This window comes from Corythoichthys intestinalis, chromosome 15 (genome assembly GCF_030265065.1).
Source record: "Corythoichthys intestinalis isolate RoL2023-P3 chromosome 15, ASM3026506v1, whole genome shotgun sequence".
Classification (NCBI taxonomy): Eukaryota; Metazoa; Chordata; class Actinopteri; order Syngnathiformes; family Syngnathidae; genus Corythoichthys; species Corythoichthys intestinalis.
In genome coordinates this window covers 10,750,879-10,774,583 of record NC_080409.1, presented here as the reverse complement: position 1 = coordinate 10,774,583, position 23,705 = coordinate 10,750,879, and the positions used below count along the sequence as shown (strand labels likewise).

The window sequence follows — 23,705 nt, the reverse complement described above, 5'->3', positions numbered from 1 at the left end:
TGATTGACAGACGTTTAATGTTTGATCTTGCCACAGATGGAACCCGAAACTTCAAGGCGCCGAATGCGTCAATCATCGTTCAACTTGTTAAACAGTTAAACTCATTGTGTGTAAGTGAGCAGCTTGTGCGGATTTGAGTGGACTCAATGAAGCACTAAATAAAGACAAGCATTTTTATACTTTATTCTTGTTTAGAAATAATTCGGTGGGACAGTAACATGTTTAAAACTTATAATTATTACACTTGAAGTGCTTCAAAACAATTTATTAAAATATATACATACATTTTTTAAAATTGTATTATGAGAAAAAAAGTGAAAAAACATCTCTAATATGTATCTCTTTCCGATGCTAAATGTGAGTAATTACATTGAACACACACAAAAAAACTTTTTCGGATGGAGGGGTGCTACTTCACGGTTTTTCACTTATCGCGGCGGGTTCTGGTCCCCATTACAACGAAAAATAAGGGATCACTGTAATTTAATTGTAGCATGCATTCGTTACATGTTTTGATGCATTTTTATGCATTATAAAAGATTTATGTCTGAATTTTAGGGGGCTTGGAACTGATTAGGGCATTTACATTGAAAACGCATTGCTACTTGCAGAATTTTCAAGTTCCGAAACTCCCTCCAGAACCGATTCATTTCGTACTGTACTTAGACTTGAGTACATTTTTTATTAGATATTTGTACTTTTACGAAATAATTTTTTGCACCTTTATCTGTGCAAAAAAAAAGTGAGTACTTTATTGACCACTGATGTAAACAAAAGAAGAATATAACTTACAAACAGCGATATGAAAAAGCTAGCAATGGCTGCCGAAGTTAGCTTGTCTTTTTGAGTAGTCATGTGAAAACGTCTGTAGAATGAGCCTAACAAACTAACTACATTGAAGTGCCACTTGGGGACGATATAGCAGTACAAAAAAGGTAATCAGAAGACATAACAACAAATTCAATGTGGTGTCGTAGTATAGCTGTTAAGAACGAATTGGGCAATTTACACGTAAAACGCCATTCATTGTACGATAAAATCATGATACGAAAGCTACTATGGAACAAATTCATTTCGTATCTTGAAGATTCTTCAAGATACGAAATGAATAAAAAAAAAAATGAAGTGGTTCTTCAATGAAGAACCACTTCATTTTTTTTTTTTTTTATGTTTGATAGAATGGCAACCAGTTCACAGTGTCCACTGCATTCTTGCATATTAAATTGGATAAGGGGGAAAAGAAAATGGATTGTTTGTTGTAATAATGATAGTGTCCACATCCTAATGTTTTACGGTGTCAAAATAACTGTGATCACCAAAAAACGATGTTTGCACAGTGCTTTGCAATACAACATCCTGAACAATTGCTGGCTCATTCACCCACACAATTTTATCCAGGGGGTTTCCTCGTGTAACCAGGCGTACGTTTGTAACATTCTTACATAATCCACCCCCTTTGCGCCAACTCCAGGTCTACAGCTGAGCAACAGCATGTTGTATAAAGCGCTCTCAACCCCCCCCCCCCCCCCATTCTGCCCCACCCATCCTTTCAGCAGCCGCCGGTAACGTTCCAGATTCACTGGGCAATTCATCCTCTTGCTTTCTTCCTCCTGGCCTACATATACAGTAGTACTCCCTCCATTGTAATCAGTGAGTGTTTAGCCAAGTGCCTGCCAGTATGTTGAAAGAACAAGCAAGCCCACAGTATTCAGGAGCAGGTCTGACACGATGTCCAGGCAAAGCAGCTTCAATCTAGTCAAATCAGCTCATGAAAAATTTATGTACATAACTACCTATTACAGCCTGACTCTTTAAAATGTACTAAATGGAATTTTTTGTGTGAATTTGAAATACATTTCGATTCCACACATGTGCCAAAGAGCCCTAAAGTTTGACTGCCCTTTTTCTTCCCTTCAATAGAGTGTTCAGGTCGAACCAAGGCTCCGCCTAGTCCTGATATGACAAAAACCCTTTTACTAACCCACTTAACTCATTTGCTCCTAAAAACGTATAAATATGTTCTATTTTTAATTGTTTCAATGTCCCAAAGACGTATTTATGTCTTTTACAGTTTTTTTTTTTTTTAAAGAAAAACTCTGGGTTCTGATTCAATTTAGCTCCAAAGCACAAAGCTGAAAATCCATTTTAAAGCAATAAAACTGGCCACTGGAGGACAGTAGCGCATTTGGTAAGACACGCAACCCAATTCAACAGCAACGAACGGCCAAGCCGGACGGCTGGGGCGCCGGCGGAAAAAGACCGAATGGATGCCAGGCGGCGGACGACCGAGCAGAACAACCGGTAGGACGCCCGGGATGCCAGGCGCTGGCCGGCCGAGCAGAACGACCGGGACCATTAGTACAGCGGACGATGCCTTTGAGGCCGTGCTGCTCGCGGGCAGAGCCCGCAGAGACTCAAAAAAATTTAGCTTTATGAGACAGGCGGCGATGAGGGAAAAGTTTAACCAGCTGTCGCGGCCGGAACAGCGTCAATATTCAGTTAGTTATGTGTAAATAAATTGTTACTTGGCTGTCAAAAGCTCTATTTGTCTTGCTGTTTATCTTATTTTGTAAAAGGAAAACATTATTCGGATGTTTTGGATGTAACTAAAGCAAAAAATAGCTGTGTTAAAGTCAAAGTTACGTTTAAAATGTATGCTTTCACAAAAAGCTCAATTTCTCGGTTGTTTTTTTTATCAGAATTTGGAAAATTGCTCAAACTAAGCTATTTTCTAATGCTGATTTCTAAAGAATGGAAAAAGATATGAACTAACTTTTTTTTTCTGCCGAAAGAAGAGAGTCTAATCTTTCTTTTGGTGTGTTCCCTGGTGCTATGTTTATATAGCAATAGAACAGAATTTTCTGTGGGCTTTGCACAAACAGTCAAAATCCAGTAAAACGGCCGGGAGCGAAGGGCCTTGCTCCGGTGAAAATGGCTGGGAGTGAATGAGTTAATACACATTTAGGTAACAATTTTACCTTGATTTGATTTGTGAAAGGTATAGATTTCATTCACGACTTAAAGTGCCTATGACAAAAAGCAAAAAGCATGTTTGTTTCATATTTCACATGGTATTTTATGCTTCTGAATGAAATGGACCGCTTGGATGTGTGTGGAAGCGATCAATTTATATATTCAATTTTTTTAATCCCGAGTCATAAAAAACAACCAGAATTGATGATCATGTAAAGGCTTCCTAGTGCTGCGCAAGCGAGTACATGTTGACAGAATGGTCACATGGCAACAAGAGAATAGCGCGCCTATGGATAGCATGCTAGCATACTGCAAAAATCTGTAGCTTATCTTCTGTTTGGAGATTTTTTCGGGGCGTACAAGGGTAAAGAAAGGAAGACGAATTAGGATCTAATTTCATTATTAAGCCTTTTCTGTCACTTTTTGGGGGGATGGATTTGTGTCCAAAATATGGCCTGCTTTCATTTTAAAGTCACTTGCTGTAGTATTTTATAGCATCTTTAACTTTCTAATTAAGTCTTTCATCTAAAAGCAGCATTATCATATTGTGTTATCAAGCAGCTCTCCCTTTTCACCATTTCTCTGTGGAAACTCTTGCCCACCTGGCATAGTTTCTCAGCTCACTTCTTTACAAATTATATAATCAGAGCAACGCTGCTAAAAATAACTTTCAGACCAGGAGACAAATAATTGGAAAACTTGGAGATGCAGCAAAATATAAGAAAGGTGAACACTTAGCCAAGACATTTTGACTGGGAGGAGCTAATTAATATTCTCGCACCATCAATGGCAGCCAGTGGGTTAACTTATTTGACAAAAATAAACTGGTCCGATCCACATGAAATCTAATTGCCATCAATGTGGCCCACGAACTTAACTGAGTTTTTACCCCCCTAATCCAAGACTACTCGTGTCGCCACTTCCTGATTATCCATCCAACAGCTTGAGGCAGAAAACTCTCTGAGCTGTGAGTAGGAACCTCTTGGTACCTCATGATACAATACGATTTGCGATACAAAGCTCACGACAACGGTGATCTCACGATATGGCGGTACAATGATTATCGATACATTGGTCAGGAAATCATTCTAGGATATTCTACGGTAATAAGTGTTACCGATTACTTGAAAAAGTAATTTAATTACTGATTACGTCTAAAAAAAAAAAAAAAAAAATAATTTTTTTTTAAAAAAGTCATTTATCTGTTACTTTTTACCAATTTTCCACCCTTTTGCTGCCTCAACATAGGAATGACAACAGAAAAATGTCATCGCATGTAAGTGACTTTCCAAGAATTGAATTTAAAGGAGAAGATCAAAATTTTTCACATAAGACTTAATCTTTGAGTTAGTGGGGGTTAATTAGTCCAGAAGCCCTAAAATTAACAAGTAACTGACAAACTGCACCGAATTCAATGTTCAAATCAACTCCAATGGGTAATCATACTCCTGCCAACTCGAAGATTAAGCCTAATGTCAAAAACTCTGAACTTCCACTTTAAAATAAAGACCTAGCAGTTAACTGGTTTGGAAAAATGAACGCGTTAGATTACTCATTACTAAAAGTAATCAGATTACTGACAACACTGACAGCAATTTTAAGTAATAAGTAATAAACAGGAAAAACAAGCTATTTTCATTATTCTGCTGTAAAATGGAATGAGTGTATCACTAGTAGATGTCAAATCCATTTGAACTAGCAGGGTGGCAGAAAATAAACATTTGTTCATTCGATGTCCCTCCCACTTCAAGTTGATTGGACGTCTATAGCTGTCAATGGCAACCAATGAGTATGATTTAAGGGCATTTGTTGTTATTTTCAGTCACTTCCTATTGATTTTGGGGCATTTATAGGTCATTTCTGGTTTATTTTGGGTTACAGACCAGGAAGTGACCCGGGAATCTTCCCAAACAAATAGGCAGAGACTCAAACTCAACAGGAAGTGACCTGTAAATGCCCTAAAACAGACAAAAATTGATCTGTAAACGCCCTAAAACTCTGAGAGACAGGCTGCAAATGATATGGTTTCGAATTAACGATATGTCGTTTCTTGCTAGGAGCATATCGATAACACTTTTGGGATACAAAGTATCACAATATATGTCATCATTATGATATTTTGTCACACTCCTAGCTGTGAGACAACAAAAGCTCTTGTTTCATTTACCTTCTCATAGTTAATGTGTTCACAAACATCGAAACAAACAATTTAGCCTGCGGCCTCTTGATTAAACGGACTGTTTCACGTAGCGCTTTACATACGCAACACTTGCTAAATAATGCATCCATAAAACATCTGGTATTATAGCTATAGTTAAATAAAGTGCACAGAAAAGTGATTGCGCCTGGAGCACGCTAGACATATGGCGCCACTGACTCATATATTCCTATTTATTGATCCGGTCTGTCACAACATCAGTTCATGATTCCCAGTACAATTGAAAGCCAAATGCGTACGACATCAGTAGTCGTCTTTGTCATTTTTTGCCATTTAAAAGGAGGACAGGATTAAACCATTTCTGCGAGTATGTATGGCATTTTTCCAGGGGTTTTGTCATTTTTAATCCAGTGGCCCACCAAACTTGATCTGAGACACCTGCCCACGCACTCGGTACTTAAAACTAAAAATAGAAAAGTGAGATTAGAAGAACTACGCACACTTGAGTGTATTCATGCAGTGCTTTGTTCAAGAAGTACCCGGTTTAACCTGATGCAAAATTTCAATGTCCGGTTAGGCCGGAAAATTACTATATGCTTCCGGTGGGGAAGTGTGCCGAAACAAGCATAACATATGGAATGTATTTGAAAGAATCCACCGGATTGGAAGCGGGACATTATAGACATGCCCTAGCATACAACCCATGTTATTTCTGCTTGTTTTCTCCGGTAATCTTTCAAAAAAGAACATGCGGATCAAACACTGTTGCTATGGAAGTTTTACAAACGACTCTAGACATTACGACATATGAAGGATGTTTTCTTCATACGTTTCCCGAAACCAAAAACTCCGAGGAAAAAATGTGAAATGTGGATCAACTTGTGCGGACATCCAAAAGACCAGTTTAACGCCAGCAAGGTGAAGCTATTCACATTTCATATGCAGTAATTATTTTGCTGGGCGCCATGGTCCTACAGAGGACGAAGAGGTAAGCCAATTTGATGTTCTTACTTATTTTTTAGCGTGGCGTTTTGCCGTGCTGCTTCTGTCTGACAATGAATGACCTGAAAAAAATTAAAATGGTGTCTAAATGCCAGTAGTACCTTTTCTGTTGTAAAAAAAAAAAAAAAAACAACTTTAGTAAGGAAGGAGTTTAAATAAATTATAGAATTAAGATTTGTTATTAAATAATAAATCAGAAGTGTTCGTTGGCTGTCACTGAGTAGCATTTGCGATCGCTACACAAAAATAGCAATGTAAATTGCCCCCAAGAATGGTCAGAGATGTAGGACAACTAGAGGATAAAATATATAAGAAAGACAGGGCATATGGTGGTAAAGGATAGATTGTTGAAACAGGGGAACGTCATTGTCAGTGGCGTAAGGCAATGCACACAAGAAAAAGGTGTCGATAAAAAAGCTAACTCTGGATCTGGATCAGGCCTACTTCTTCCAAAAAGTAACTGAGGTAGTAACTGAATTACTCAATAGTAAAAGTAACTATTTACCAGGGAAAGTAACTATTTCCGTTACTTTAAAAAGAAGCTGTTGTATGTCAAAAAATTTGAAATTTTCTGAGCAGTATTCGAGCCAGTTGAATAGAGAAGAACAGACAGGTAGTTGTGTTATGGAACCTGGTAATATTTATTGCACCTCACCAGCAACGGATTAATCCTACACTTGAAGTGCAACAAAAATAAACAGATTTGAATTGCTTACCACAGCCGACAAAAGCTTTGCCCCGGGACATAAATTACACTTTACATGCACATTCTTTCCTTTAATTTCGACCAACTTGAAATAGTGATTATATCTCCACTTCGTAAAGGACAAATTTTCCTCTGAATGCTCTGCCATCCTATCCCTCTGCATATGTGTGTTTGCTGCACGCGCTGTTCCGGTTTGTGTGTGAAAACACCGGCTCTGAAGTACATGCGCTATTAGGCTCGAGCGTTTACGTCACAGAATGGGGGAATCACATGAGATTTGACAACAACGCAGCCATATTGGAAGCAGGTCTGGCTCGCGGGACATTCAACTTTAACTTGCCAGTTTGATAAAGAGACAAACTCGTTACTAAGGCGAAGAACAGATATGTGATCAAACTTAAGGATGTGAACAATGTTGACCCTTACGAGCAACCCGAAGAAAAAAGGAGTAAAGATGTCGACGGGCTTCCACAATTACGCGAAATGGACACTCTGCTGTATTTATTGTTTGGTGTATGTTACTAAACTCATCAGCGATTCCGAAATTACAAATCGCTACAAAGCTACGAACAGTTTTGCTGTGGATGGTTGCAGGACCTGCACATTATGACCATATCAAACGGCAACTCCATCGTTCTTGCAAAGGTAGGCTATGTGTGTTTACTATTTTCATTGCCATGAACCTGAACGCACCCAAAGTCTTGGATGACAAATAAACAGAGCAGAGTAGACTCGCTACTGCTGGTAGTTTCTTCAATTTATTCAAAGTAAGTAATGCACCGCTTTTGACCGTCAGTAACGGTAACGGCGTTGTAACGGCTGAAAAAATAGTTCGATTACCCCGTTACTGAAAAAATATATGGCGTTATTTATAGCGGCGTTATTTCCAACACTGTTGGGGACAAATTGGAGGTTAAGACGCCTAGAAACAATTGCTAACATCATGAATATTAATGAGCAAAAGTGACGTGTTGCTTGCGGTATGCCATTGTTGGTAGCTTTCCATGTAATGCAAAAGCTACCATCTATAACAGGGGTACCCAAACTTTTTCCTGTGGAGGCCACATAACTTTTCCTTTCTCTGATGACGGGCCGGGGTCAGTTTGTAACAGAAAAAATGTGACGATTGCAGGAGTGCCTAAATGTAAAAATGTATTGTTTTTCAGAAAGCCACAATCAAATAACCCTTTTTGGATTCTTCACGGAACAAGATAAAATAATAGTATATCATATAATAATAATAATAACTGAGAAAGAGGGTTAATTTGACTGGGGATCCCTCTGTGGGTGTGTGGTATAAAGCCGGCGATGCTATGGAGTCCCCAACAGGGGTCGTTCAGGATTTATTTGTTTCCTTAATGATGATGAAAGGAGTATGAGATTCATTTTGTTGTATTGTGGTTTCTGTGAATAGAAGATAACCAAATAACATGTCAGTAATATAAAATATATACCCTATAAACATATCTAAATTAACAGGAACATTAAATATAATATAAATGAAATACCCTGCTTACATAATGCATACAATGCTAATCATTCACAATAATGAGCATACACATTAAGCAGGAAAATAACAATTTAGATAAGTGAATTGGCAACAAACAAAGTTTTGGCCTCCACCATTTAGCCAAAGGGGCCAACGATTAGCATTAGCGAATAGCGCTAGCGGCTAACGGTTAGCACACCAAAACGACCGGAATTCTCGCAAGACGCAGGGTCTCTTTTGTTTGACACCCCAAAAATGACCGGTTGGCCAAAACGTGGGGTTTTTTGAAAAACAAAAACAAATCTTTTGTCCTACAGTTTTAGTTCAAATTACAAAATTTACACATCAAAATTTTCAGGATGCGAAGGTGCACAAAACCGTACGGTTCGGCCAAAAATTGGCAAACACATACCCATTCACTTTCTAGTGTCCAAAATTTGCAATTGATTTCCAAAGGCCCTAGTCGCCATTAATTTCAGTGGTACAAAAAGTCCATTCTCTCCAATTGATTTCCAACCCAGTTCAGACACTACACTGGCACACCGAAAAACATATCTCTATTGGTAGTCTATTGTGATTTTTTACCATGAACTGGGACCCTCGAGTCCAATGAAGCCCATTTACGTTCATGCCATTGAAAAGCCATGTACCTCCATGACCCTAAATGTCCTAAAGATCAACATGAACAGATAACACATAAGAGCCAAGGCGCGTGCAAGTTCTCATGTGACCCTTAGTTGAAAGTAATAATTGCCTGGACCCGTCTGTCTGGCCTAGACTGTTGATATACACATTTGAACTCCTCCAACCTCCCTCTGTAGCCCAACTCTTCGTACATATATATATTTTCTTGTACTTACTTTCATTTCCAGCACATGCCACCACCGACTGGCTTCCTTCACGTTCAAGGGAAGTAATAGTTTTGCTAACATGCTAATCAATAACCACAGACAGGCCTGCTTTTGTTCTTTTAGTACATAATAAAATAAAAGGTATTAAAACCATAAAGTAACCAACACTAAAAAAAAATAAAATAGAGCATGAGAAAGAATGTTTGTGTGGGCAGATAAAATAGCCCTGTATACATGAAATGAGTGATTAAATGATAAGAACAGGCCAGTATGCTGACAGTTGACCAAACATGTTACACCATCGCCATATGATAACTGATGTACATAGCGTTCTAAGCTGATGTCGTGCGCCCAGTCCGCTCACGCCAGACTGACACCAAGAGAAGATAATCAGCATCACACTGACAACAGTTACAACTTTTTTTGCCCAATGCAAGACTTTTTTTAGCTGCTTAGACACAGAGAATATAAATCTGATTGTCCTTATGGTCTGAACAGTTATAATGTATCACATCAGAGGTTGATATACTCCCATTATGTTTGTTCATTATGTTTTATTTATAAGGAGAATGCAGCAAATTGGCAGGGGGGCAGACAGGAAGCAGATTGAAGAGGAAAAGAGCAAACAACATAAAAAAAATACTGTACATTATTAAACGCAGTGGCAGAACGAACATGAACAGCGCCTAGGTGCGATGAGCATAAGCGGGACCCCCGAGATGACCATCCCAGGCCCCTTAAAATGATCATCCAGTGTGTGCGTGTGTGTTTTCCAGGCCCCTCCATACAACCCGCCAAGTGGCTGGCAGAGATATTTTAACACTTAAACACTATATCTCAGCTCCGCACATCATTTTACCTTTCTGTTTGACCCTCCCCTTGCCCAACCACACCCAATTTACTCCCGCAAACCCCGGGCTGCACCCAAAGCATGCCTCTTAGTTCCGCCCCTGATTAAACACGTATGCTACCTATAAACACAGTGGTGCTATCATTAACTAATTATATTTACCATGTGGGGGGCCCGATAACCAAGGAGAAATAAGTAATTCGAAGGAGACGTGATTAGGCGGGGTGGAACATACATCATTCTGGCAATTTGAGGTGAGCAACCTCTAAAAGTGGACATGTTGACATCCTATTCTATGCTACCTGATCACTAATCCTGGCACCACTAATCTCATTTACCTGAGTGTGTCTAATTGCATGCCCAATCCAAGACTGACGCCACACCTGGACAACACCGTGACAGCGCCTCCAATCAGACTCCCCGCCTCCTGGCAGCTTAAAAATGATTGAACATTTCCGTCAGAAGTCGTCAGTATTTTCAACTGCACTCGACTAAATTGGAATAAATTGTCAACGTTTTGGAAAGCTTTTCTTCAGATGATCAAAGTGAAATTTTGTTAAAGTCCCGTTTTTCCATTTATTGGATTGGAATTGCATGCTATATTTTAAAGGGTACCACGGACCTCAAGACTTGTAGGCTCTAATAAGCCACGTTCTCTTTTACAAAAATGTTGTTATCAGAGACATAATATTTAGTAAATGTTTTGACTCACGAAGGGCGCCATGTTTTATACACGCAATGCACGCTGGGTGGGGCTAATGACGTGGGTGAGTTGTACATGGAGAATAGCTGTGCTCTATACCAGTGTTTTTCAACCGGTGTGCCGCGGCAGACTCGTGTGCTGTGAGATTGTCAGATGTGCCGCGAGAAATGATCCAAAATCGCATTTTATCTCGTCAGGTGGAGTTGCAGAAGGAAGGAAGGAATAGGTAGAAAGTGCTCAGTCGTGCGCAGATGAGCGAGGTATTGCTCTTGGCGCGTTAAAGAACTGCTTGGATTTTTAGTCATCCGCCACCTTGCTGTCCGCGACAGTTTGGACCACAGCACGTCTACTGTACATCATTTGATTAGACCCGTCAAGTGTCGATATACACGAAAGTGTCCTTTCCATTTTATCCATATGTGACGACCGTCAATCCTCCCTGTGTTTTACTCCAACACATTGTCGAGGACAGCAAGGTGGCTGATGGCTAGAAATCCGAGCAGTTCTTGAACGCGACACGAGCAGCTACATCATCTCCAAGTGAAACACCCGTCGCTTCAAAACAAGTCGATGGACTATTTTGTTCGCCTTTGTGAAAACACAGAGAAACAGGCAACTTTTTTGAGAAAAACTACAAAGGTAAATAAGGAAGCCCTCAAAGCCAGTTACCTTGTTGCTGAACTTGTTGCTAAATCCAAAAAGTCCGACACTGTGTCAGAGATATTAATACTACCTGCCTGCAAAGCCATTCTCAGCGAGATGCTCGGCCCTGATGCTGTTAAAGATATTGCTAAAGTCCCTCTGTCTGATAATTCTGAGCTTTTCAAGCCTAACTGCTATAAAAAAATAAAATTAGAAAAAAAAAAAAAACGGAGCGAGACAGAGTTGTTGACGAAGATTCTTGCCAGGATATCGGCTTTGTGTTCATCTAAACGGGCTCAAGTTTCACAGTGAGTAAGTATAAATATTGAGAATTTTTTTCATAATTAAATATACTATACAGAAAGTAATTTTGGAACGTTTTTGGTCTGTGGTGTGACGCGAGGTTTTTTCCCAATGTAAAAACGTGCCGTGACTCAGAAAAGGTTGAAAAACACTGCTCTATACTAGCAAAGCTAGTATTACGACTGGGGTGATTTTGTCATATTCTGCTGCTGGTCGGATTGTTTTGTTGCAGAGCTGTGGGATGAATTCCTGACGTCCTACCTGCAACCAACTCCAGCTCATCAGCAGTGTCTTTAAACCGATCCTCAGCGGGTTGCGGAGATATTGACTTGCTGCCATTTGACAGTCTGTATTCTCGATCCCTTCATTGCCAGTTGCATCCTTGCCTTAGTTTTTTAGTTGTCTGCCTCTCACTGCGGTTTTTTTTCTCAGATTTAAAAAAAAAATAGATATAATAAACAATAGTTTACAGTGAAGATCTGCAAATAAAAACTGGAGTTCTTGACAGCTGTCACTGTCACTAGACAAAACAAACGCTACCGGTTTTGTCCTACACGCGTCCTGTCTCATCCCGTCTTTCCTGTTCATTTTGCGTTTGCTGCTCGTTTTTTGATATATCGACAGTGCTGTCCTGCTCATTAATGTTTCTCTCTGGTTCAAATTGAAATGGCTGAACAGATGACATGTTTATGTCGCTGAAGTCATACTCTGAAAGCCCGGCAGCGCCGCCCGTTGACTTCACTGCCCACAGTGCATTGCGGCGTCAACAACAATGGCCACCTATTAGTTAAACTAAATTATAAACTTTATAAAAAACGAAAACATCAAGAGGTTTAAATATCAAATTATTATAACTCATACAAAATCTTTTAAGAACTACAAGTTTTCCTATCCATGGTTCACTTTAAAGGATCTGCTAAAATCAACATGAATGCAGAAAATCAGCTTTGTCAAACTCAGATGCCATTTTTCTTTTCCCAGCTTGACATGTTTGCCTCCTCGCTACTGCAAATTCACACACTGCAAGTCAGTCAACACCCTTGTGAGTGAGTTGCTTCGCCCACAAAGCAGAGAGCGTTTGGTATCGCTATAGTCCGATGAATAATGGAACAGGAGCCCAGCTGAGCAATGACAGTATACTGTATAAGGCTAGTTATCTCCAGGTCAACACACGCACATGTCGACACAGGCACTGGAGCATTGGACACATGTTATTGTGGTGTACCGTGCTGACCATCATCAGCGAGATGATACAGCATTGTCTTGTTATGATCAAAAAACAGGTGCCTCAATGTTTGAGGAGCTCTGACAGCGTTTTCACACGTGACAAACCAATACAAGCCTTTTACTTCGTGGGGGCCATTTCAGTTTAGATCCAGTCCTTCGAGAGTAAATGCATGTAAAAATGATGACACAATAGCTCAGTGTACTAGTATCGTGTTACCAAATATATATGAGCATTTTCGAGGTTGTATGGTTGTGAGGGGGTTCAGAACATTATATTAGAATCCTTGAATATTTAAAATATATTTTCATTTTCTGACAGCTAATTTACATTCTTAAGGACCTCAATGTGACTGACAACTCACTTTTTCTTTTTTATTTAACGTACATTGAGGGTAACTATCTTAGGGGGTCCCCAGAAAGAAGAGTCCAATGGCGTACCGCACGCATGCTATTTTTAGACCGTGACGTCGCATCGTAAAGCGGAAGTAAAGCCGAAGTGGGACATTATAGACCCGCACTCATAGAAACAGCGTAATTTGGGCCACTTTTCTCCGGTAATCTTTCAAAAACGAACATGCCGATCACGCATTGCTTTTTTGGAACTTGTAGAAATGACTCTAGACATTACGACACATGAAGGATGTTTTCTTCATACGTTTCCGGAAACCAAAAACTCGGGAGGGAAAAAATGTGAAGATCGAATCAACTTGCGCGAACTTTAACACCAGCTCGGTGAATCCATTCACATTTCATATGCAGTAAACATTTTGTTGGGTTGGCATGGTCTTTCAGAGGACAAAGAGGTAAGCCATTTTTATATTTTTAACTTATTTTTTTAGCGTAACGTTGTGCCGTACTGCTTCTGTCTGCCAATGAATGACTTGAAAAGAATTACAAAGGTATCTGACTGCCACTGTTACCGTTTAACAAGTATTTGATACACTGACAATGGGTAAACCCATTGGCAGTGTATCAAATACTTGTTCTCCCCACTATATATATGTGTATATATATAATATAAACAACTTTAGTAAGGGGGAAGTGTGGATAAATTATAGAATTAAGATTTGTTGTCAATGAAAAAGTTAAAAGTGTTCGTTGGCTGTCACTGAGTAGCATTTGCGATCGCTACACATAGCTAACTAAATTACTCCCAAGAGCGGTAAGAGACGTAGGACAACCAGAGGACATATAAGAAAGACAGGGCTGATGGTAAAGGATAGCTTGTTAAAAAAGGAGAATGTCATTGTCAGTCGCGTCGATAAAAAAAGCTAAGGCTATGCTGAGGTCGGCTCGTTTTTTTCGACTTTTTCAGCCTCCGACACTCAAGCCATCTTTTTAACTGAACATTTTTATGTTCTTCCACATCTTTGCCAGTGAATTTGGCACCAGGCACATCATTTTCGGAGAGAATTGGTAGGTTTAGCTCTGTAAACATCTCCTACGTACACGATTTCCATTCATTTCCTATTAGGGACAACCGGTGGCTTGTCCCTACTTAGCAACAGTAGCTAATGTCATGAATATTAATGAGCGGAAGTGACGTGTTGCTTGCGGTACGCCATTAAAAAACTTTAAGAACAATAACCAAACTGAAGGAGGAAACAGCCATTTCAACTGGCTCATACTTTGACAATAATTGTTGAAATTAGAGGTCATCCAATATATCAGCCGGCCGATATATTGAGCTAATACATGGACTTTTTTGCAACATCGGCCATAAGCCGATTAACAACAACAACAAAAAAAGCCGATAAAGAAGGATTTTGATCTACAATTTGTGTGGGCAACTATGGAGGATGCTTCAGACTTGATAATTTTGTAAATATTGTCAGATTTTTTTAAAAATCTTGCACGAGCAAATATGCAATGTTGCTTTAGCCTTTAAGGTGTTTACTGAGTGATCCTTACACTCTAAATGTAATCTGTAGAGTTAGCGTAGCATTCGCATTGGCTTCAGCTTGGCGAGCATCTTCTAACTCTAACTCTCACTTGTTGACATCTCGTTGTGACGTCCTGGTGGGTTTAATGATTTGAAAATAATGTACTGTTATTGTTGAGTGAGTATAATCATAAAATGTGTTGCATTCGTTGGTTTGGTAGCACAACACCGAATTATCCTTTAAGTCTCAGATCATCATTAGAAATTGGAAGCAATTTTTTAAAAATTGCCTTTCATAATACCATAACACCAATCAACACCAACAAACAGTAAGCTTGTTCTCAGCACTTTTATACAAAATTTCTTCAGATCAGTAATAAGTAAGCACATAAATATTATGCAATACAATGCATGTTTATATGATGGCATTGTTATTTTTGCTTGTCAGCAAAATAAAAAAACATAAAAAAAAAAAAAAACACAAAAAAACACGGGTATTGTTTGTTTCAGAGCAAATGTGTTGAATCGAATAGAAAATCGTGACCCTCGTATCGAAAATCGTACCGAACCGTGACTTAACTGTATTGTTGCATCCCTAGTAGCAACTAGCAACTGGGCGTTGTTTGTAGCGGCTGTCAGCCGCAGTCAAGTATTATTGTTTTTTTATCTAGCGGCATGAGTTGAACGTGATATTTACTCTAGGTCCATTCCTCATTGCGTCCCGAAGACCGCACTGACCGTGTTTTAGTTCTGCTTTACCTGGTATAATTCAATAATAGAAATTCGGATGTTTGTGAATCATTCTCGAATCTTCCATGGCCGAATCGCGAATAATCTAAGAATCGGAAATTTTGCACGTCTCGAGCTGCCCAGCCTGGAACTCCAGACTCACCGCTGTTCCAGCAATTGAGTCTGGCGACCTTCCCGCGGCTTAAATTCCCAGGGTGGAGCATACTACAGCAAACAGACAGCGAAGTGGACCAATCAGCGACGGTCAGATGTGACGTTGGTAAAGCGACAACTCTAGCGCGGCGCAAGCGGAGAACGGAGAAGTTTATTTAACACGGCTTGCACGAGACCGACTGTTGTCAATGACTTGTGTCGATGTGTTTTTGGTCATTTAAAACTGATTTTACCGCAGATTAGAACATATTTTCGGCTCTCCCGTTCGCCTTCTGTGTTGTTGTGGAGACGACTTCCGACGCGCAAGAGTGATGTTGCTCGTTAAGAACACGTCACCCAAATAATCAAATCTGATTGCACGGATGATTTGGTTCGGCTCGTGAGGCCATTAAGGAGGTGGGTCCCAGACTATTCTCACAGTGTTTGAAATATACAGGGAGAACAGCCTGGCCGTACCAGGCAACTAGCTGCCACTCTCCCATTTCAAATGGATTGGACATCTACTCGTAATAAACTCACTCCAATTCACAGCAGAAGGATAAAAATAGCTCGTTTTTTTCCTCATATTTAGTCTTTTTGTCAAATATCCGTGCATCGATAATTGTTGTATTGCCGCCATATCACGAGCAAATCGTATCTTTATTGTGAGCTACCCAGAGGTTCCCACCCCTACTTTTGACATGTCCAAACTTGAAAACAAAATAAGGCAAAGCTTTAGCATTTTCAGACGAAGTTAAATCCCAGATCAAATTCTCTCCACAAGCAAAATATGATCAGATTTGTAACACATTTATCGCAGTGACATTTCCTCTGCTGAACCCCCTAAATTTATTGAGCAGTTTAGATGCAACTGAACTTGATGGAATGATCTCGAAGGGTGGCGACAGACGATTACGAAAGGTGCTGAAGTGTCCTTGAGCAAAAAAAAAAAAAAAAAGCACCTTGCAAGCGCCCACTCCAACCACACAGTGACTCCCAACATCTTCCCACTTGACACAAGGTTGACGCTCAAAAGCAACTCTTTTATTCATATATAACTGTACCTGATGATGTCGTCATTGTGGCCCAGGTAGAATTTCTGCTTGTGCTCTCGGGTGTTATAAACCACTCCCACACCGGCCACGAAGTAGACTATCTCCTTGGCGGCGGTGTAGTAGAGGTTGTTGCGGCACTGGTGTCCCCGGTACCCGTACACCCACTCCAGTCTCAGGTGGCAGTTGGGAGCAGTCCTGTCGGCCATGTCCACCTCACTTCCGCCTGTCTCACGGTCTCCGTATCCCAAACAGTGGCATTCACCGATGAGGATTTAATTTAAACCGTGGGTCCCATCAGCTCCCCGGCGTTCTCACCAGTCCGGGGCGTCAAAATGTGGCATTTTGGTGATTTTGTAGTAAACTAAAAAACCTTCCGCCGCGCGGAAAACACTATTCGAGAAGCAGTTCGGGAAGCCCGGTTCGTAAATGCGGGAGTGGGCTCATATTTATTCAGCTCCGTGTCCTGAGCGTCCTCCTCTTCCACTCAGGTCAAAGCTCCTGTCAAATCCTCCCAACAAAGATGGAGCTGCGCTGTTATTCCGTAAGCTCCGCCCACATAAAGAACGGACAAGCTTATTGTCCAATCAGAGTCGGAGAACAGTACACAATGTTAAATAGAGAAATAAAGACGAAGCAAGAGTGTCATTCTGCAAGACCGAGCCTGAAGATGTAACTCATTTGTTTTATGGTTGCCCCATTTGTGCATAGTTTTGGACTGATCTTCAAAAAATATATCTTATTTCAAACCAAACAGAAGGTTGAATTACAAGGAAAGACAATTATTACCGTATTTGAATCCACAAAAAAAAATATATATATATATACATATATATATTCATTCATTCATTTTCCATGCCGCTTTTCCTCACGAGGGTCGCAGAGGTGCTGGAGCCTATCCCAGCCAACTACGGGCAGTAGGCAGGGGACACCCTGAACTGGTTGCCAGCCAATTGCAGGGCACAAGGAGACATACAACCATTCACGCACACACTCATACCTACGGACAATTTAGAATGTTCAATCAGCCTACCATGCATGTTTTTGGGATGTGGGAGGAAACCAGAGTTCCCGGAGGAAACCCACGCAGGCACGGGGAGAACATGCAAACTCCACACAGGAAGGCCGAAGCCCGGGATTGAACCCTTGATCTCAGAACTGTGAGGCAGATGTGCTAACCACTAAGCCACCGTGCCGCCATATATATATATATATATATACATACATACATACACACATATATATATGTATATATATATATATATACATACACATACACACACACACACAATACACACACACACACACATATATATATATATATATATATATATATATATATATATATATATATATATATATATATATATATATATATATATATATGTATGGCGGAAAACTCCTCTCGAAAACACAGACAAGACTGAAAAAGCAGTTTCTGCTTCTGCACTCCTCTTCAAAAGAAACTGCTGTATTTTACGCCAAAAGAACTATTGTGTTTGATAGAACAATATGTCTATATGCTGCCATTGCAGATTCATGGTGCATTAAGCCCGCGAACTATTTTTAATTTGTCCGTTTTACCCTGGAAACCCCCGTTTATAGACGTCGCGCAACCGCTTTTGTATCAACCTAGCCATAAAAAGAAGGTAAATAATCGTATTTATTATTCAAAATGTCTGTCATTTTTTGGCCTAGAATCACTAATTGATGTCTAATATTTTGGTTTAAAAAAAAAACGACTTTAAAACATTATTCACTCGCTCATTTTTAAACTTTTAAACACAGTACGTCACAATAAAAAAATTTGTGTATGTAAAAAAGTTACGGATATGTACCGCATAAGGCATAACTATCGCTTAATTGTATTTTTTTTTTTTTTGTTACTGTCGCATTTTCCCCGTTATTTGAGATGATAAATATCGATCCAAACAAAGAAAAAATGAGAAAAAAAAAGGGTAAATATACGAACAGGAAAATCTCAACCACTCCTTGATGTCTGCGATTTCTGCATCGCGACCCTTATTATATTACCATGTTTCACTCTTAAAATTCCCCAAAAATCTGGCAGTGGCCATTCACAGCTGTGTCTTGACACTTGGTGATACATGCTACATGGAGTTTTTGGATCGAAAACAGGTATGTATGCAATAATATTTTTATATAACGCCATTATTAACACCACTGCTAACCAGGAGAGCAAAGCATGCCTACAATTTATGACTCATACTTTAAAATAAACTTGTATGTTGTACAGTGTCGGAAGGCAATTTCTAGCTAATTATTTTCTCAACCTAAAGCTAACACTGAGTTTTCGATTTGTGACTTTGGAGTGTCATCTTTTCCTCCTCCGGATCTGGTTTGGGCTCTGGCTCTAGTTGATGACAAAGTAGTCAGCCTCGCGTTCTTGGTCGATACCCATGACACGCATCTGAATGTCACCATCGGGCAACTTGACTTCTGGTTTCCTGTGAGACAAATGCAAACGTCAGGTGGAACGTTTTTGTGTTCAACTGATGAAAAAAACAATGTAAGAAGGAAAAAAAAGTGTGCTGTGAGGCACAAAACAAAACAAAACAAAAAAAGTCAATATTCAGTAAAAATGAAAATAATGTATGATTGTCATGCTGAATAGTACAATGTGCTTGTAAACTATGACCCCCTTTTATTGGCCGAAAATGTTGAAGAAATTGAAGATAAATTCAAAATGACTATTTCTTGTTGGATTTGTACTTAAATCCAAAAGACTTTATTGTAAGTCTTTGCGTTGCAGCTTTTTTTTTGTTGCTAGTTATTTCGCACTATAACGATGATGACAAATTATTTAAAAGGGATCCACAAATAGAAAGACCTATATTTCTTAAAAGAGAAATGTTATTATGTGTTCAAATAACATGATATGAAAAACCCTGTTGATGTTTTCGTTTTTATACCATTCTGTAAAATTAGTTTAACTAGCAACTGATTTAGGGTGTACCCCGCCTACTGCCCATAGTGAGCTGGGATTGGCTCCACCTCACCCGTCACCCTTGTGAGGAAAAGCGGCTTGGAAAATGAATGAATGAGTTTAACTAGTCGGTCGCTATAGTCGTTGACGTCGCAGGGTGTTGACGTCAAATGGTTACGCTGCCCGGGCTTTCAGAGTACGACTCTAGCGACATAAACATGTCATCTGTTGAACACTTTCAATATGAACCCGAAGAGAACATTAATGACCATGACAGCACTGTTGATATTTCACAAAATGAGCTGAAAAAGCAAAATGAACAGGAAAGACGGGCTGAGACGAGACGAGACAAAACAGGTGATCTGCCAAAATGTGCAACACTGACGAAACGTCCTATAATGCCCCTTTCCCACTGAAATTAGTGGGTCAACGCGCGTTTTTCCAAGCCGATGCAACCCACTAGCAATTGGCATTTGGCACCTTTCCCACTGACAAAAAAAAGCCGTGTCTTTTTTTTTTTTTTTCACCCATCTAAACCCCCCCACCCCTCCTCAGCCGTGCATAAGGTTACGTGACGTCACCATGGTAAGATCAACGTCGACAAGTGCAACCAAATTCATTCAGTTCAAGGAAGTAAACAATGCAGAGCATTATTGAAGCCTCCTTTCCGTTTGTGTTTTCTGTTTTCATGGTTTTTACTGCCCTCAAAATGGTCGAAATGCGGCGAAGGATCAACACTCTGCTTGTGCTGAGGCAACGTAGGCGACGTGAATTCTTCTTCTTCTACTAGCTTTGTTTTTAGCATCGACATAACTACGGTTGTGGGGCGTGTTAAATGGGAGGCGACTGGCATGTTGTTATGAAGCATCACGTAAGAGCCTACGTCACGACGTAAATTAAGGTGTTGACTGTTGGGTTTTCCTTTCACACTGCATGACGATCAGAGCCGAGGTGATTTTAACACGGGTCGCTTGGCGGGTTGATTGACACGGTTCGAGGCGGGTCGCTGCACCTTTCCCACTGCCACCAAAAGCCGATTGTTAGTGGGTTGACACGGGTTTTTTGGCCAGAGGGAAAGGGGTATAAGAGGCGAAATTGACACCCAAAGTGCGCTTTCAGCTTGTTTTGTTTGGATGCATACAGACAGAACATACTAAAAATGCTTTAACAATATACTTAAAAGTAGTGATATCAAATGAGGGTTGTTTAAATACGCTGCGTGACTAATGTGGTCAACAGATCAGCAATCTACTTTAAGGCTACCACAAGAAAACACAATGCTTAAAACTATGAGAGGGAAACACATGCAAAAAGTACTTTGAGGCAATGAGAAGGTAATAAAAGACTCAATAAAACACAAATCGTAAGTACTCGCCACTTTTAACCAATGTGCGCATGTGTTGGACGTCTTGCCGCGGAGAAGGAATTGCAGGAGATGTAGTGAGACAAATTATGTCATCACTCCGAGCGTCCGTTGCATGCATAAAACATGGCACCCGCCATAGGTCAAAACATTTACTAAATGTTTTTTTATTTTTTTTATTTTATTTGTTTTTTTTTGAAAACCTGTCCTGTTCAGCTGTTTGACACGGAGAATAGAAGTCTAAGTGCCTGGATGGTCTGAACACTTTTATTGTTTCACATTGAGAGTCTGACATACTCCCATTGTGATCATTCAACATACCTCGTTTATTATGACAAAGCAGCGAACAGGAAGGGGTTATGAGGGAACAGAAGAAAAGAAACACAAGAGAAGAAAGAAAAGAAACACAAACTACAACAAGAAATACATTGAACGTCAAGACTAACTACTAATATGTTGGTGCTATCGTCAGCTAGATGTATTTCTGGTTGACACCATGTGGGGGGCCTGTTGACCAGGGAAAGAGGGTGACGGTTTTGGTGAAATGTTGATTCCAAGATACTTTATATTCCCTATTGGAATATTGTAATTTAGATTTTGATCTGCAGGATTCCATGAGTTTGTTAATAAGGGCATTATAATTGATTTTGACCAATTTATAGCATAATCTGATGTTTGCGAAAATTTCTTTATTCGTTCAAAAATCTCATGAAGGGAGGATTCAGTTTTTTCTAGATATAATAGTATATCGTCTGCGTATAAGTTAATATAGTGTTCTGATGTTTGTGAGCGGATCCCTTTGATATTAGCATTTTGTCTTTTCGCAATTGCTAATGGTTCAATAAATTCAATGGTTCAATAATAAATATAGAGCGAATAACAGGGGTGAGAGTGGACAGCCTTGTCGAGTTCCCCTTTGAAGACAGAAACTTTGTGAAATGACCCCGTTTTTGTTGACAGTGGCTTTTGGGGCGTTGTAGAATGTTTTTATCCAACGGATAAATGGCTCACCAAAGCCAAATTTTTTCAAAATTTTGAAGAGAAAAATCCAGTTGACTTTGTCAAATGCTTTTTCTGCGTCCAAAGAGAGGATCATTGCTTTCTGTTTATAATTCTGTACTAAATGTTTTTAAATCAATGGCAATATTTTATATCTTTCGAATAACATATTTTAGTCAAAGAGAAAAATTGTGACTTATTAGAGCCTACAAGTCTTTAAGTCCAAGGTTCTCTTTGAATAGTTACATAACCAACCACTGGACTCCCATGTATATTTGGGCTGTGGCAAAACTTTATACCCAAGAGGTTATCTTTATACAATGGTATGAAAAGTATCTGAACGTTTTGGAATTTCTCCCTTTTCTACATAAACTTACCATCAAATGTGGCCTGATCTTTGTCAAAATCACACAGATGAAAAAAGTGTCTGCTTTGACTAAAACTACCCAAACCTTTATAGGTTTTCATGTTTTAATGAGGATAGCAACCAAACAATGATAGAAAGGGGAAAAAATAAGAAGCCTGTGCCTAAGGAGACGTCATGAACTTAAGAGCAATTGAAACCAATTTTTACCAAACAGTTTGAGTCAGGTGTGTGCCCAATCACTGATGAGTGGTTTAAAGCTGCCCTGCCTAATATAAAACACACACCTGGTAAGAACTGTCTTGATGAGAAGCATTGTCTGATATGCGTCATGGCGCGGTCAAAAGAGCTGTCTGAAGACCTGCGATCAAGGATTGTTGATTTGTATAAAGCTGGGAAAGGATACAAAACCATCTCTAAAAGTCTGGATGTTCATCAATTGACAGTCAGAGGAGTCATCTACAAATGGAGAAAGTGTGACACTGTTGCTTCTCTCCCAAGGAGTGGCCGTTGTTGGCGTTGGCTCTCGACCTCGTACCTTCAACGCCGCGCGTTCGTTTTCTGTTCTGGAGGCTTTACTAAAAACGGAGTCGACACACAAATACTGAGAGTCTCAGGGTGCGGTCAAACAATAAACACATGTTTTAATGAATGAGGCACACACATTATAATATCTGACTCCAATATACTGTATACCTCACATTTTACAATCTAGTGGACTTTACTCATTCAAACAATTGGTCAACAAGGAACAGTTCTGGGGTTGTCTTGTGACTTCCCCTGATTAGATGAACAAAGACTTGAGTAGACTGAGAGGGGTTCATGTTGCACCTTTGTGGTCTTCAGAGGACTAAGATAACTGATCTTACTCTTATGACACCAAATGGTATACGTTAAAACTAACCAGAATGTGAATGCATGATTGCTTTGACTAAGAATAAAAGGCTACATAATGCATACAAGTAAACCTATAAATGTAAGTACATAACACCGTCCACCAAAGATGGCGCCAAGAGTTCAGCTCAGAATACTCAGAGAGGTAAAAAAAAGAACCCTAGAGTGTCTGCTAAAGGCTCACAGAAATCACTGGCACAGTCCAATATCTCTGTGCACACATCAACTATATGTAAAACTATGGCCAAGAATGGTGCTCATGGGAGGACTTCACGGAGAAAGCCAATTGTGTTTAAAAAAAAAAAACATTGTTGCTCGTTTAATGTTCACAAAAAGACACTTGGACATTCCACAGACGTTTTGGCAAAATATTTTGTGGACTGATGAAACCAAAGTTGCATTGTTTGTGAGTAACACT

General features: G+C 39.7%; 1 protein-coding gene across 5 annotated transcripts in view; it reads right to left on the bottom strand.

The window, feature by feature from the left end:
- Window positions 1-17,251, bottom strand: part of eml5 (EMAP like 5) — a 182,682-nt gene extending 165,431 nt beyond the window's left edge. For all 5 annotated transcript variants that reach the window (XR_009067090.1, XM_057858649.1, XM_057858650.1 and 2 more), the window contains exon 1: window positions 16,733-17,251. Coding sequence is in view for 4 of the 5 variants with exons in the window: in XM_057858649.1 (XP_057714632.1) it covers window positions 16,733-16,929 (197 nt within the window). In the remaining variant the exon portion in view is untranslated. The remainder of the gene's footprint in view (window positions 1-16,732) is intronic.
- Between the last annotated feature and the right edge of the window lie 6,454 nt (window positions 17,252-23,705).